At 37.2% G+C, this 16790-nt stretch overlaps 1 protein-coding gene across 2 annotated transcripts; it reads right to left on the bottom strand.

Moving 5' to 3' along the window:
- Positions 1–323: 323 nt before the first annotated feature.
- ufsp2 (ufm1-specific peptidase 2) lies at positions 324–10140 on the bottom strand. Of its 2 annotated transcripts, XM_057843558.1 has the most exons (12): positions 10027–10140; positions 9783–9870; positions 9257–9440; positions 7694–7760; positions 7438–7592; positions 7163–7355; positions 5341–5487; positions 5108–5272; positions 4895–5019; positions 4753–4829; positions 3293–3417; positions 327–3211 (listed from the first exon to the last, which is right to left on the bottom strand). In XM_057843558.1, exons 1-12 carry the CDS (start codon positions 10027–10029, stop codon positions 3125–3127), a joined length of 1416 nt encoding a protein of 471 aa, XP_057699541.1. In that variant the 5' UTR covers positions 10030–10140; the 3' UTR covers positions 327–3124. The 2 variants fall into 2 exon arrangements, with proteins under 2 accessions (XP_057699543.1, XP_057699541.1); XM_057843560.1 differs by lacking the exon at positions 9783–9870 and having other exon boundaries at positions 324–3211; positions 10027–10116.
- Between the last annotated feature and the right edge of the window lie 6650 nt (positions 10141–16790).

The following is a 16790-nucleotide window of genomic DNA, read 5'->3' as shown; positions in this document are numbered from 1 at the left end:
AAAGGTGGCGCTACAAAGTATTAACGCAAGGGGGCCGAATAATATTGCACGCCCCACTTTTCAGTTTTTTGTTAAAAAAAGTTTAAATTATCCAATAAATTTTGTTCCACTTCACGATTGTGTCCCACTTGTTGTTGATTCTTGACAAAAAATTAAAATTTTATATCTTTATGTTTGAAGCCTGAAATGTGGCGAAAGGTTGCAAGGTTCAAGGGGGCCGAATACTTTTGCAAGGCACTGTATATACACAAATATATATATATATATATATACATAGATACACACACACACACACACACACACACACACACACACACACACACATATATATATATAATAAAACGGATATGAACTACAAATTTACAATGATAGAGGATTGATTAAAAGTAAATTAAAGGAGTGTACATCAGGAATAAAAATCAGATAACAATTAATACAATTAATTCCCTGTTCCAAACCCCCCAGCAGGAAGGGAAAAAGAAACAACAACAACAAAAATGTCCTGTGCATGAAAGGTAAAATGTGTACTTTTCTGTATTAAAAATATTTTTAAACTGGATTTATGCCTGATAGGTTCAATCTATATTCTGATATGATTTATATTATTGAGCATTTCAAATGTTGTAAATTTCATTTGTATTTCTTTTTGGTGATTCTTTGGCATATTACTGTGTACTACTACAAAGACACCATTTTTGAATTTTGTTGTTTTACATTATATGTATTATTTAGCTTCTTGGGCCACAAATTATTTTTAACCAATAAAAGCAAACGTTCCAAAAATTGTTTTAGTAAAATGGTTATTACAAAACAGTTCACACACAACCCTGTGCCTGGTGAGAAAACAAATATTGCAGTTGTTTAATACTTTACATGGACAGTGTAGTATATTGTATAGAGCTGTCCCGACTAGTCGACATAGTCGACGTCATCGATGACGTAAATCCGTCGACGAGCACAACATCCCGTCGACGGTTAATGAAGGGTTAAAAAAAAATACATGCGTGGAAAGTTCAGAATGTCGGATGCTCTGTATGCAAGCGGGGGAAGCGGCACAAACCCAAAAAAAGCGCACCAGAGTGTCCAAAACATTGACTTATTTCAAAGAAACAACGGAGGGTACACTCTTCTGTCCTGTCTGTTAAATGCCAAGCTTGGCGGCAGGTCAGCCGTGAATAAACACCTCAAGCGCCGTCACCGTTTGTAATTTTTTTCTTCTTTTTTTCGTACACCAGAGGGTGCTGTCGCCTTACTGAATAATAACGTTTCATTGACAATGGGCCTATAAGTGCTATTAGTATTGCTAACTGAAAGGTTTATTTCATGTTATGGTTTATTTTATGGTATAGAAAATTATATAAGGTTAAAAGGTCATAAATATATACAGTATATACAGTGATTGCACTCAAGGGAGAGATTGTCAATGATAAGGTAATAAATTAAGGTAAAGGCAATTCACTGATATATAAATAAGGTTTAAAAGGAAAAAGGTGAAAAGTTTTTGTTAATTTCTTATTGTGTTGTTTTATTTGTGTGCACCATAGCTCTTACAGTGTGATTACATCAAGGATGGAATAAAAGTTGTAAACCATCAGTTTAAGAGACCACCTTTTCAATCAGGGATGCTACACTAGTAAATTCTATCAGCATTTGAACTAATTGTTTATTTGTGATTTATTATTATTTATGTGTTTATTTGTACTTTAATAAATAATTTAAGTGTTCCAATATGTTTTTTGTGAATTGATAAGCGTCAACAAAAATTTCATTGCTAAATTAGTAAACAAAAACAACATTAAATGTTTTTTTTTTAAAATTATTAGATTAGTCGACTAATCGTAAAAATAGTCGGCTGACTAATCGGGAGAAAATTAGTCGTTTGGGACAGCCCTAATATTGTATGTTGCATCAAGTTAGGTAACGATTACCTGTCGCTCAAATGAAAGCATCTGTTGAATGATTTCACTAAGATCGCATCATCTATTTGTAGAAATGGGAGCAATTTGACGGATAGATTTAATTGTTGAGATGAAACATGTCAGCCACAATATTAAAAGTACTGTATCTAATGAGAGGATCATATAAAATTTGTGATTTGTGTATTATATAGACTATGCATAATTCCAATTTCCAATACTTTTGACAGGAAAAGTAATTACAACCAATTTTTTTATATATAATTTAAGCAATAAATATACCACAAACTAAGATGGCAAAATACTTTTAAAGCATTTCAAAAACCCTCAAACATTTCTGTATCTTGAAAAATACAGTACAGTAAACATGATTACAGCTTGGCATACACATGTGCAGTCAGACAACAACAAATCTGAAGCTGATGAAGAATTACTGTAGCAGTGCAGTCAGGTCAACTCATCGACATTTGGCCATACAGCAGAGTTACATCAATTCTGCCGATACTCTTTTAATAAATGGTTGCATATATCGCTACCTTTGATCGTAATCATGTTCTGACATCTCATCAACCCACTTTCGTGAACTGTCGTTCAGAAATTGAATTTACTGCTTACTGTATTTATAATTCATTGAGAAAAAGCAAACCTTCCACCGACAAGTCAGCCTTTTGCATTCCACCACGGAAGTTTGGGTGCACAGCAGAGTAGATTTGATGTTTCTCGGGATTGTTATGACCAACAATAGCAGTCTATTTTTTCAATTTAAGACACTATGATTCATACATGATATAGAAATTATTTGATAAAATTGAGACTATTAGCAACGTTACAAGACAATGTGATTCAAGTATTTCTGAGTATCCCTAAAGTTTTTTTTTTTTAAAGTGATTTTAAAAATATGCTACTAGGTGAATGACTTAATATTGTGAATTTTTAAGGATTCATTGTGTTAAAATGTTTCAAGTGTAGACTACTGGCAGATGATTACTAATGAATGAATATCTTTGACTTATTGAAAAATAAGATCTACTGGGAGAAAATTATCTTTGTAGATCCCAGTTTTTAGATTGGCTCTTATTAGACTACACCTCAGGTACCCAATGAAGTGGCCACGAAATTTTGTGTGATGGAGAAAAGTGCTTTCTGATGAGTCAAAGCCTGATGCTGATTTATGGTTTTGTTTTGTTGTTAGTTATCATGCCTGTACATCAAATTACTTTTGGCCTCTGGGGAAGACACATATTATAATATGCAGTTTGATCCCAAAACTCAGGTCCTTTCCAGCCGCACCAACCCTGAAGAAAACACAAGAGACACCAAATCAAAGTCAACAATGTCTTCTAGAAATATGTAGCAAAGTCCCCTTTCCTACCAACCTTCTCTGTGATGACCTGCAAGTCCTCCGAGCCTGTGTAATGCGGGTCCAGGATGAGGAAGCGAATCTGCCCAGTGGTCTCGCTCCAAGCGACGCCCAGGATGGTGTGAGCTAAAACGCCGCCACCTTCAAGAGATAGGGAACACAATTTAATATTTTCAACATACGGATGCATCCGAATACATTTTACTCATATGAAAATATACCAATAATTCAGTTTAGTAGTTCAATTCAAAAAGTGGAGGGAAAAGGGATTTTAGTGCTTTGAATTACTTAAAGTACTTAAAAAAACAAATTAATGGATTTTAAAAGTGAATATTAAGGAGACTGATTTTTAACACACACATATACAGTGTATCACAAAGTGAGTACACCCCTCGCATTTCTGCAGATATTTAATTTTATCTTTTCATGGGACAACACTGACAAAATGACATTTTGACACAATGAAGTAGTCAGTGTGCAGCTTAGAAAATAGAGTTAATTTATTTTCCCCTCAAAATAACTCAAAATATAGCCATGAATATCATAACCCCTGGAAACAAAATTGAGTACACCGCATGGGAACTACGTACATTCCTAAATGTCCAAATTCAGTACTGCTCTTCATTTTCCCTCCAACATGTCATGTGACTGGTTACAGGAGTGCTGTCAGCATTGCTGCAGAAATTGAAGAGGTGGGGGATCAGCCTGTTAGTGCTCAGACCATACGCTGTACTCTACATTGGTGTGCATGGTTGTCACCCCAGGAGGAAGCCTCTTCTGAAGACGGTACGCAAGGAAGCCCGCAAACAGTTTGCTGAAGACATGTCAAAGCACATGGATTACTGGAACCATGTCCTATGGTCTGATGAGACGAAGATTTTTTTTTTGTTTTGTTCCGATGGTCTCAAGCATGTGTTGCGGCGACCAGGTGAGGAGAACAAAGATAAGTGTGGGGAATGACCCCTTCCGACCCAACTCTTCAATCTCTGCAGCAATGCTGACAGTACTCCTGTAACAAGTCACATGACATTTTGGAGGGAAAATGACAAGCAGAACTCAATTTGGACATTTAGGGATGTACGAAGTTCCCATGCGGTGTACTCAATTTTGTTGCCAGGGGTTATGATATTAATGGCTATATTTTGAGTTATTTTGAGGGGAAAATAAATCAACTCTATTATATAAGCTGCACACAGACTACTTTTCATTGTGTCAAAGTGTCATTTTGTCAGTGTTGTCCCATGAAAAGATATACTTAAATATCTGCAGAAATGCGAGGGGTGTACTCACTTTGTAATACACTGTTTTCAGAGAATGATCCACTTATATAAAGCATTTACAAAAAAATATATTTGAAATTTAAAAAAAAAAACATCGCTGAATAATTATAGGTGTTCTTGTGATAATTAAGTGTCCGATAAGCATATACAGTACTGTATCTTAAAACAGGTTTCAACCGTAAAGTAGAGATCCCACCAATCATCACAGGTGTCCCTTCATACAGGAAGTGGTTGGCCAGTTCTCTGCCTTTGGATGCCATCTCTGAGCCCTGACTGAAAGTACAAGTTACTTACATCTATAATATGAATCTAGCAGACAGGTTCCAAGGCATACAAACCTCACAAACAAGATCTTAGACGTGACCTCAAGGAGTTGGTTGAGGACTGCGTGAACCTCGAAAGAGCCAATCCACTGACGGGACCCCACAAATGACGCTTGTTTGTCCCCAACATCCACTAATGCCTAAAAATTATATAAACAAATGAACTACAATGGGAGTCCATGAAGTTTTTGCACTAATAAAAATATGATTCCATTGCATGAATGTCACCTGCTGAATCTCCTTGTGTGTGGGAACGGCCCTCTCCACATAACCCTGCTGTTGGAACCAAGAGCAGATTGTCTGCAGGGAGCGATAAGCGCAGCCCCAGCCGTTGTCGTCCATACGGTCCTGCATGTAGTGGTGGTAACTATACAGCCCCTGTACCAAGTACACCTAAAACACAGCAATCATCATGACTGCCGTTCTAGAGAGCATACTAGTAAATACTTAAAAGGCTTTACCTTTCCGTCGTCCAATGTAGGATGCGTGAGGGCGAGGTGAGGGTTTCGGAGGTAACCGTCTTTGTAGGGTTCATTCGGGAAGTGATAAGCGTTGGCTCTTCTAAAATAGGGCCTGTCCTCTGGTAGTTCAAAGCGCTCGTGCAGCTTCTACTCAAGTACGGGTTGAGGGTAAAAAATGAAAGGAAAATGTTCGACATTAATCAGGCATGAAAATGGGTCAGGGGTTAAAAAGGTGAGAAGGGTGTGGAGGAAATATTTTCCGGTACACTAGGGCTGTCCCAAACAACTAATTTTCTCCCGATGAGTCAGCCGACTATTTTTACGATTAGTCGACCAATCTGACAATTTGTTTTCTACTAACTTAGCAATGAAATTTTGTTGATGCATATTAGTTCACAAAAACATTTTGGAACACAAATTCTTTATGAAAGTACAAATAAACATGTAAATAACAATACTAATCACACATAAACAATAAGGTCAAAATGCTGTTAGCATTTACTAGTGCAAAAGAATGGAATGTAAACAGATACAGAACACTGACTTTGCCTTTCCAACATTATTCAAAACAATTCTTTAAAAAAATATATAGCATATATAATAATTATAATAATTATTCATTGCCAATCATATTTTTCATAAAGGGTGTCATTTTAAAGCTATACTTAGTGTAGAATCTGAATTCTGTAGTATTATAGTATTAATTCTGAAGTATGTGGGATTAACTCCGGAAATCGTTATTTATTTGACGAACATGACGTGCTTTTATTTTTGAAATGTTCACCGGAGGTACGTTCGCTAAACCGCTAACCGTAAGCTTTACAGTTCGCAAAAAAGCACTTTTCGTCATTGCTTGTGGTGTCATGAATAGATTTTTTCTTTTCATTAGCAAATGCTGTTAACCGGTGATTTTTCATGTTTGAAGTGTCACCTTTTAAGCGCAAGTTTGTGTTTTGGAGAAGACTGCCAATGTTTTATAGCAAGCTAAAGTAGGTTGTTTTTTTTCCCCCATTAGTCTCAATGTAGCAATGCTAACGTACAGTGTTTAATATAGATGCGTTTCCTTATTTTGTATGTCTGAACTGTAATTCTACGTCGTGCTGATGAGTAATAAACATCTGCGAAAAGGAGTCTTATATGTCATCTACATGCACCCACAAATGCATGCACGCATGCACGCACACAGTGATAAAACGCAGCTGGGAAAATTACCGCCCTCATTTTTATTTACCTTGCGATAAATGGACTCATTGCATATCAGCAATGCGACAGGCTTAGAAACTTCAATAAAACATGTCGTTAGTGAGTTAGATGGACTTACGACCCACCAACCTAAAAATTTTCTCCTCGGATCTACACAATTCACGTAGGTCACCCTTTTTGACTTCAAAACGGCAAATTTCACCGAAAAGTGAAAGATTTTCACGCCTGATTAATACATTTTAAGCTATGAGTCAATTCAGATTTTCTTTTCAATGGACTTTTTTCTTCCAACAGCAACAGATTAGATTGTACACACAACAAACACACTGTAGAGAACATGGCTGGTCCAACATAAAGCAGGTACAAAATGTAATGCCGTGGTGCATTCAGATACAAGTTGAAATTATCCCATAACCACACTCAGCCATCTTTTACAATTTATATTAATGAAAATGTGAATTTGTGTATTTTTAAAACATGTTTTCTAAGAAAAAATTCACTCAATAGCAATGTAGTGAATAAAAAAACACAGTCATGACATCTGTACTCTACATAACATGCAAAACAAAAAATACAATAACAAAAAAAATACCACTGAAACGGCTTCTTATGGACATACCTTACGCTGGCCCTCTAGCTGGCTGTCGGGCACCCCCGCAGGATAGACAGCTGTCACCAGTCCTTTGGGATCTGGAAGCAGGAAGTGAAAAGGCTCCGGGACAAACATCATCATCCCCTTCATGTGGCACAGCATCTCTCGCTCCATCTCATGCAGCTGTTGTGTAAGGGCCTCCATCAGACAGTCACAGGCACTGCATAATTAGATAACAAATCTTAAATTGAAAGTTTTACTTGGTTCATTGAAACAATGAATATTTTAGTTGTTATGATTACTCTTTGATCGTGTCCGTGGAGCGGATATAGATGACACAGTCTAAAGGAAGTGTTGTAGACAGGAAGTGGGACTTCTGGATGGTCCTGCAGAGGATGGGTGCAGGGAGGGGACCTAACGTTGTCACTTCCATCATCAGGTTAAGGCTGATTACTCTCTAAATGGCACAAAATGTAATGATTGTGACATGTAATGGCAAACTTGAATTCAATGTAATCTTATTATTTAACTATTGCAACAAAAATATGATGAACATACAGATGAAGAGCTTTTTTTGCCCTTCTTCTTTGCTGACTTTTTGTCTCCTGTCTCTTGCCCTTCTGTCCTGAAATGTGAATAAAAGACAGGCATGAAAATAGGTCAGGGGTTAAAACGGTGAGAAGGGTGTGGAGGAAATATGTTCCGGTACACTGTACAACAAGAGCTGTCCCAAACGACTAATTTTCTCCCGATTACTCAGGCGATTATTTTTACGATTAGTTGACTAATCTAATAACCCCCCCCTCTTTTTCAACTAATTTAGCAATGACATTTTTGATGACGCTTATTAATTAACAAATTCACTTTGGAACACTTAAATTCTTTATTAAAGTACAAATAAACACGTAAATTAACAACAATAAATCACAAATAAACAATGAGGTCAAATGCTGATAGCATTAACTAGTGCAAAAGAATGGAATGTAAACAGATTCAGAAGATTGACTTTGTCTTTCCAATATGATTAAAAACAATTCTTTGAAAAATATCTAGCACTAATATTATAGTATATGCTCTACTAATAGTAGTATAATAATTATTCATTGCCAATCAGCTTTTTCATAAAAGGTGTCATTTTAAAGCTACTCTTACTGTAGAATCTGAATTCTGAAGTATGTGGGATTAACTCCTTAAATCTTTATATGACAAACATGACATGCTTTTATTTTGAAATGTTCACCGGAAGTACGTTCGCTAAACCGCTAACCGTAAACTTTACTCTTTTTGTCATTGCATGTGGTATCAGTAATCAATTTTTTCCCCCCCATTTTTTTTTGTTTGCAAATGCTGTTAACCAGCGATTTTCCATGTTTGAAGTGTCACCTTTTAACCGCATGTTTGCGTTTTGGGGAAGACTGCCAATGTTTTATAGCAGGCTAAAGTAGGTTTTCTTTTTTTCCCCATTAGCTTCAATGTAGCAATGCTAACGTTTACAGTGTTTAATATACGTGTTTCCTTATTTTGTATGTATGCCATCAACGTGCACGTGTACAATACATGCACACACGAGAATATGCACGCATGCGGCGATAAAACGCAGCCGTGACAATTACCGCTCTCATTTTTATTTACCATGCCATAAATGGACTCATTGCATATCACGACAGGTTTAGCAACTTCAATAAAAGATGTTGTCAGTTAGTTAGATGGACTTACGATCTGCCAGCTTGTAACTGTCTCCTGTCGTCTTTCAAAATTACAACTGGGTGACGGCGCTTTAGGTGTTCATTCACGGCCGACGTGCAGCCAAGCTTGGCATTGAAGAGACAGGACACAACAGTGTACCATCCTTTGTTTCGTTGAAATAAGTAAATGTTTTGGCCACTCTGGTGTGCTTTTTTGGCTTTGTGCCGCTTTCCCCGCTTGAATACCAAGCGCCCGACATTAAAAAAAAATCTCCCGACCCCCCCTCCCCTTAAAAACATTCTCCTCTGACCTACACAATTCACGTAGGTCACCCTTTTTGATTTCAAAACGGCGAATTTCGCCGGAAGGTGAGAGATTTTCACGCCTGAAAAGAGAATGGACTACATTCTGTGTCAGAAAACAATAATTACTTACTGTATCCATTTATGTAACTCTTCACACAATGTGCTTGCAGTTATTTCTTTCGGCGTCACGTGAACACTTTTATTCGGCCAGATAATAATTGGGCTGTCCTGGACTTTCAGGACACAGGAGTCAGACTTCACATGAGAGCGTAGGTTCTCAAATGTTCTTGATATGGCTTCTTGCATTCGTGTCACTAGAAGAAAAATGGACCCAGTTCATTAAAATTATACACATTGAGACTGTTTTTAAAAAGTAGATGGTTGATGAAGAGGACAGTTTCTTCTTATAGTTGATATGTCTTTACTCATCCATCCAATTACAACAGCATAGTGCATATTTTCATTAGCACATTAGTTGCCATTGACAGCGATGGACATCCAATACCTTTTGACTGGCAGTGATCATTCAATGATAACGAATGATTTATAAAATAGCATTATAGCTTCCATTTAGTCGTGAACACACCATTCGACAGAAACCGCCCGTTTAACTAAAAACAGCTATTTCTGTAATATTTAATGATGTTGCATCATACCATCGGAGCTGTCCAGGAGACATTTGAGCTCCAGAGGTCCTCTCACACGGAGGAAGTCTCGTGGCTCGAAGGCATTTGAATCAACAATCTGTAGTAGAACAAAACAAGTCAGCAGATGGCAGTGGAAGTTTTACTTTCACCATATTAGAGCAACAACGATCTATTTACTTGACGGCTTTTCTGTCACATTTAAGATAAAATTATCAAAGTAAGATATGTGTTATTAAGTCATTATCATGCCCACCATTGTCAGGTTTCGCTCGAAAAACGTCTAGACGTGCAGCTGTGTTGTATATTCACAGGAGACCGCCATGTTTCTTTGACAGTTTCGACGTGTCTCTTTTGACGACCATTGATTGGACAACAATATCACCGCCCACTGATGCTACATTCACATTAGCTCGTAACTTTGGCAAACAATAATTCATAGTTAATTATGTATGAACAATTGCTCTCATCAAATGTATTTCAGAGTTAATTATGTATGAACAATTGCTCTCATCAAATGTATATGTTAGAACATTTATTTATCAGAAATGCACACAAAAGAACAAAAGTGTAATCCGTACATATTCGTCATATTCTGCCTCTGTATAAGGAAAACATATAAGGCATTATATCTTGTAAGGTTAGAAAATATAAATAATAATCAGTGGAACTACAGTTCTTTTCTTCTCAGGTTGAAAAAAATGCATTGATTGAATCATCAACATTAATCTGTCCTTACCACAGAACCAGGGGTGAAGGTTCAATATAGTATTCAAATCCCAACAGTGGGAAGCTATACATCTACACTGTAAATGAGTGCCTCTACTGGTGGGTCAGTTACTAGTAGGATGGAGTGAGGCATACTATATGTAATTATTCTAGCATCAGTGCCCATGTCACACTTCTTATGAATCATGGGGAAACATGCCTCAACATTTCCTTTTTTTTTTTTTTTCTCATTGACATACAGTATTTCATTTCATGCCTATTTGTAGGAAGGACTGAATTATGGCACGAAAGTCACAAGAAAATAGAAAAGGGAAAGAGTTTAATTGTGATTCGCTAGTTTGCCTCAGGGGACAACACAGCAGCCATGCATGCAAGACCAGGCGGGAGAGTGGACACAGCACTGGAGACAAAGTAGCTTTGCGTGTATGAGTGGGTGCTCTACAGTCATCGTCACAGCAAAATTTCACAAGTATTTTACATTTCCGTTGAGATAAAAAGCTATGTTTTGATAAATAAGTGTGAATACTGTAGTTGTTTCTGTCCTGTGATTGACTGGCGACCAGTCAACAGTAAGGTCAGCTTAGATAGGTATCAGAACATGTATGAAATAAATGTGTAGCTGAAAGAAAACACAAAGCCAGATTTCTCTGGATACAGAAATATTTCAAGATATCTGGATGCATTTGAAACATTACTTAAATTTAGAAGGTGTTGCTGCAATTTTTGTGTTTAAATATTCCTTGTTTAGATGGTTATAATTTATCGTATGCTACAATCAACACGGAACCAGTTTTATTTAGCATTGATCGTGTGAGGCTCAAGATGGAATTTATTCCAGATTATTTCTGGTGAAATTTCACCCTGTTGCAACATAGCCCTTAATATCTTCTCAACATTTCATAAACAGATCTGCTCAAGACCTGTATACACACAGCACATGGCTTGTGCTGGAAACACATGGTAAGTAAGACATAAGCATAAAGTATATCTTTTGTATGTGTGTGTGATGACACTTGGCCAGATGAATGTATACAACACGTGTTGAAGAATTTGTCATTCTTCAGTTTTAGAATTCATGATAAATGGCTATATAATGATATATCATATTGATGGCTATATAATGTACATTTCAGTATTGGATGTTACAAGGAAAAAAAATCAATTGAACCAGATAAAGTCTTGAAGTACATTGCTTCTGTAGTCATAAATTTGGCGATACTTTCTCTTGCAAATTCATGGGAAAGTTTCATCTTTTGTTAGTCCGATATCTATCACTCAACGATACATGCACCAAATGTTAACATACATACCAGAATTTAACATCTTAACACAGTTTTTAAAGTTTAACAGATGTAACACTTTACAAGAAAAACTGGCAAGCGTGTTCATAATGCTCTTGTAGTATCTGGTGTACACAAGTACAGTGGGGCAAATAAGTATTTAGTCAACCACCAATTGTGCAAGTTCTCCTACTTGAAAATATTAGAGAGGCCTGTAATTGTCAACATGGGTAAGCCACAACCATGAGAGACAGAATGTAGAAAGAAAAACAGAAAACCACATTGTTTGATTTTTAAAGAATTTATTTGCAAATCATGGTGGAAAATAAGTATTTGGTCAATACCAAAAGTTCATCTCAATACTTTGTTATGTACCCTTTTGGGGGCAATAACAGAGCTTTTGATACTGACCAAATACGTATTTTCCACCATGCTTTGCAAATAAATTCTTTAAAAATCAAACAATGTGATTTTCTGTTTTTTTTTTCCCACATTCTGTCTCTCATAGTTGAGGTTTACCCATGTTGACAATTACAGACCTCTCTATTATTTTCAAGTGGGAGAACTTGCACAATTAGTGGTTGACTAAATACTTAGTTGCCCCACTGTATAAGTTTCGAAAGAGATCTTCAGTCGTATCGCTTATATCCCACATAAGAAATGTGCTGCACTACATAAAGAGAAAGATGACACCATTGTTATAATGTGAAGACTGAGCCCTTTTTCTTTTGCAGTACTTCAATTTCTTAATAATAATAATGATAATAAGTACGATAAAATTGCAGAACAGCATTACCTTGGCCTTTTCTTTGGAAAGACCCAGGTAATAAACTCTTGGCTTTATTCCACAGTTGTTTTTGTCAAAAAAAAAAAGACTTCTTGCGATATTCAAACTTTAGTCTAATAACATGCTGCCCTGTTAAATGTTTGTGACATTTCTCTAATGGTTTACGATAATATCAAGCAAGCAAACTTAATTCATATGGCACCGGACACAGACATAAGTTACTGCATGAGGTGTTTTACATTGAAAGCTCTCATGCATTTTCATATTACAACACACAGAGGTGGCTGCTGCCATGCAAGGTTCTGCCAGGCCCATTGGGACCAATTTAGGGCTCAAAGTCTTGGAACTTCAACCACATAATCCACTATATTACAACCTCCATCTCATAACATTACTAATACATTTATGTAATATTGAGACGATATCCTTGTAACAGGATTGTACACATGGATTATTTAATTAATGTTACCTCTCTTAACATTACACTTTCATTATCATATTATGATGACTATTCAAAAATACTTACAATATTTTCTCCCTGCCCACTTATACTCACCAGGGTCACGAATGTGTTGGAGCACAGATGGCAATGGACGGGAGGTGGGGTGCACACTGCATTGGTTCAGAGGATAAATGACAAAATATTTGTTTCTGTACAGAAAAAAATGAACGGGTGTCCTGGATGACCCATGCATGTTTTGGAATATGAGAGGAAACCTTCAGGTAGTAGGCTACATAGCCAGAGAAAATGAATGCAAGCATGGCTGAAACATGTAACCTTCACACATCTACATTACAGGCCAAAGGTTTGGATACACCTCAGTCAATGCAACACAAATAAGGTCCCAACCCCATTGATGAAGCACTAAACTCCACTAACCAACCCTAAAAAGGCATACCTCTGAAGTCAAAAACCATTTTAGGTGACCCTCTCTTGAAGCTCGTCAAGAGAATGGCAAGGGTGTGCAAAAAAGTAATCAGAGCAAAGGGTGGCTACTTTAAAGAGACTAGAATATTATACATATTCTTAGTTATTTCCCGTATTTTGCTAAGTACATAATTCCACACGTGTTCATTCATAGTTTTATTACCTTTAGTGAGAATTTGTAATGTAAATAGTCATGAAAATTAAGAAAACGCACGAGTGAGAAGATGTGTCCAAAACTTTGGCCTGTACTGTATGTGATTTTAAAAAAATGATAATAATAAAAAATAAACTCCATTAAACTTACAGTAAAATACTGGTAGATGTGGTTGCCTAATTGCACCATATAAGAATAAAAAAGAGAAAAGCATGAAAAGTTCACAGTCAAAATAACAACAAACTAACATAGAGAACCATTTTCACTATTGTTCTGAAAAAATTCAAATATAAATAAAAGTATCACCGTTTAAAAGGTGGTGGCGACATGACTGCACTCCCACTCTCATTTCCCCATTCTCCAAGCCGGGTTAGAACCCTCACCATCACTGTCAAAGTTGAGTATGATGACTACTGAGCCTATAGGTCAGTTTGGCTTCAGCTGCCAGAACAATCAATTTTTTCTGACCGTCTCCACGTGCAGCACCTGCTACATAACTGGTCTCAGTACCTCAGTAGTCAGCATGCTTGACTGCCATTAAGACAGTGTAGGTTCAAATTAGTATTGTACAGGTAGGAGAACGAGAAAAGGACTGTAGCGATGTCACCACCATCATTAAGACAAGGTACAAATGTAGCAAAGTATTAAAAAACAAAAAAAATTTTTTTTTACAATGATTTTCAGGTTAAAGGAAATCTACCAAAATCTACCGTAACATTTACGATCACCCAAGCACTATATTGCTTTTCGTGTGTTTACCAGTTTTCCCATTTTAGACCGTCCAGAGGAAGGGCTCAAGAGCTAACTCGCTTTGTTGTTGTTTTTGGTGAGGAGACTAGCTAAAATTGCTACTCTGCTGTTATTTGTGAATGGATCAGAATGAAATTTGATAGGTTCAAAGAATATATAAACAATTGTTATTATTTTCTGTCTTAAGGCTAATGCATTAATTGTGGACTTGTTGTCTGTAGGTTCTAAGTTTGCCAGTAGCGGGTAAGCGCGCTCTTTGGATGTGCTTCAAAGGGGCAGTTTACATGGCGACTCACAAAGACGCAATGACTGAGTAGCGGACTCGCCTCGCGTGCATATGGTGTCGGCGAAGACGAAAAATTCTGAATCCTGCCTCCAAAGAGGAAGAATCTGATTGCGGGGGATTGAGAGGGGCTTCCTCGGCATGCATAACAAAGGCTCCCGCGGCGCGAGACCGCGCCGTTAACGTCAGCACTCGCACACGTCACATTAAACATTAAAAACAGCAAATATGGCGGAATGTCTGCTTTAATTTATTGTTTTAAAAATATTTTTAAATTAAATATGTTGAACGTTTCAATTTTTGTGCCTTTTTAAACAAAAGAAAAATGCTATTGCTTCAAGTCGGCGGGCATATTTTTTTCCGGGCTGAGGGAGCTTGGTGGGGTCAAAGTGCATCATTCTCTGTCGCCCTGTAAATATGCACTGCCCCCTAGGGCCTAGCATGAATACTACATCGTTTTCATGTGTAATTGCGACATTGTTCGAATGGAGACGCAAATGCAAATTTGAAATTTTTCGTATTCTCGGAGAGTCACCATGTAAATTAAAGATTAAGGGGGGTCGCCGGGGGGGGGGGGGGGTCATTGCCCCCCTGGTGGCCGAAAATGTAATTGCCTGTAACTGACTTTCCAATACATTAATTTAAAATTAGGACTTTGCTGTTAAAATGTTATCTATAAAAGTTGTAAAGCAAAAAAAAAAAAATACAAAAAAATGAATGAAATGAACAAAAGAAGTACATTTCTATTATGAGTCAAAACTAATTTTCGAACAGATCATGTGACTAGTACCTTAGAGACAGTCATTTGCTTTGCTTAGCCAAAACCACCTGAGGACAGAAGAAACAAGATGGATATACATAGTTTTTTTTTTCTAATCTAAGCTTTCAAAAGCAACAATAAATACTGAGCGAAAGCCAAGGATTGAAGATGTAGACCAGACATTTCCAAAGTGCGGCCCGGGGGCCAAATGCGGCCCGTGGTCAAATTTCATCTGGCCCCCAGCCTCTGTCATAAGATCAATAACGTCTGGCCCGCACACAGACTTATTACATTGGTCAGCAGTACTGCTACCGGCATATGAGGTAGCTTACACATTAAATGCTGATCCTCATTTACCCACTAAAAGGCAGCAGCCTTTCAAGCAACATTACCCCGTGTGACCCTTGACTTCCAATTTTCTAAAATGGCAACAATCAACAACAACAACTAAAAAGTTGACTGCAACGGCCGATGCTTCAAGGATAGGTGGAAATTGGACTATTTCTTCATTAAAATACGCAACAACTGTGTCTGCCTCATTTGCAAAGAAACAGTCGCTGTTTTTAAAGAGTTTAATGTGAGGCGATATTACCAAACAAGACACGCTGACATATACGACAAGATTACAGGGAAGATACGCAGCGAGAAATTGAAGAAACTTGAAGCTAGTTTAATTTCACAGCAGCAGTATTTCGCAAGATCCCGAGAATCGAAAGAGAACGCCACAAATGCTAGTTGCGAGAATGTTGAAATGATTAATTTAAAAAAAAAAAAAAAAAAGCAAATGTGACACACAGAATGGCTTGCTGAAAGGAAAAGGAGGCTAAATATATGGTTCTACGTAAAGTACGTCAGCCAAGGTCGGCCCCCCCACATTTTTACCACACCAAATTTGGCCCCCTTTGCAAAAAGTTTGGACACCCCTGATGTAGACCATGACACGCCGGAGAGCACCGCCAAAATGGTGAGCGGAGTTTCAGTTTGTCCACTAATGACGCTAATTATACAACAGAGCCACAACCGGGCTACCATATTCAAGCAAGGGCGTAGGTTTGGCCTTAATATTGGTAGGGATGAAATAACAGCATAACCTGCATGTACACTTTTTTCTGGGGACGGGACATTAATAAGACCAAACATATTTGGTGAATGGGGGTCAGGGCCACATTTTTCACCAATATGAACCTAATTAATTGATAGGCTAAATGATTAATCCAAAATAAATCTGTATTGACCTATACTAATTTTCACACTGCAAATTTATAGCGTCTAAATCTGATAATTTTTGTTAAATCCAGTCAAATAATTTTCGCCATCTTTTTGGGAGTGATAAAGCCTATTTAACAGAT

The sequence above is a fragment of the Corythoichthys intestinalis genome, chromosome 8 (genome assembly GCF_030265065.1).
Source record: "Corythoichthys intestinalis isolate RoL2023-P3 chromosome 8, ASM3026506v1, whole genome shotgun sequence".
NCBI classification, from domain to species: domain Eukaryota; kingdom Metazoa; phylum Chordata; class Actinopteri; order Syngnathiformes; family Syngnathidae; genus Corythoichthys; species Corythoichthys intestinalis.
The sequence above is the reverse complement of the archived record's forward strand: the minus strand, read 5'-3'. Positions and strand labels throughout refer to the sequence as shown.

Bases quoted from the DNA above. Each gene is read 5' to 3' on its own strand.
- ufsp2 (XM_057843558.1), bottom strand. The intron at 9,441-9,782 runs GTATGATGCAAC...TTTTTCTTCTAG, and splicing joins TCTCCTGGACAGCTCCGATG to TGACACGAATGCAAGAAGCC. The intron at 5,020-5,107 runs GTGACATTCATG...TATAATTTTTAG, and splicing joins CACACAAGGAGATTCAGCAG to GCATTAGTGGATGTTGGGGA.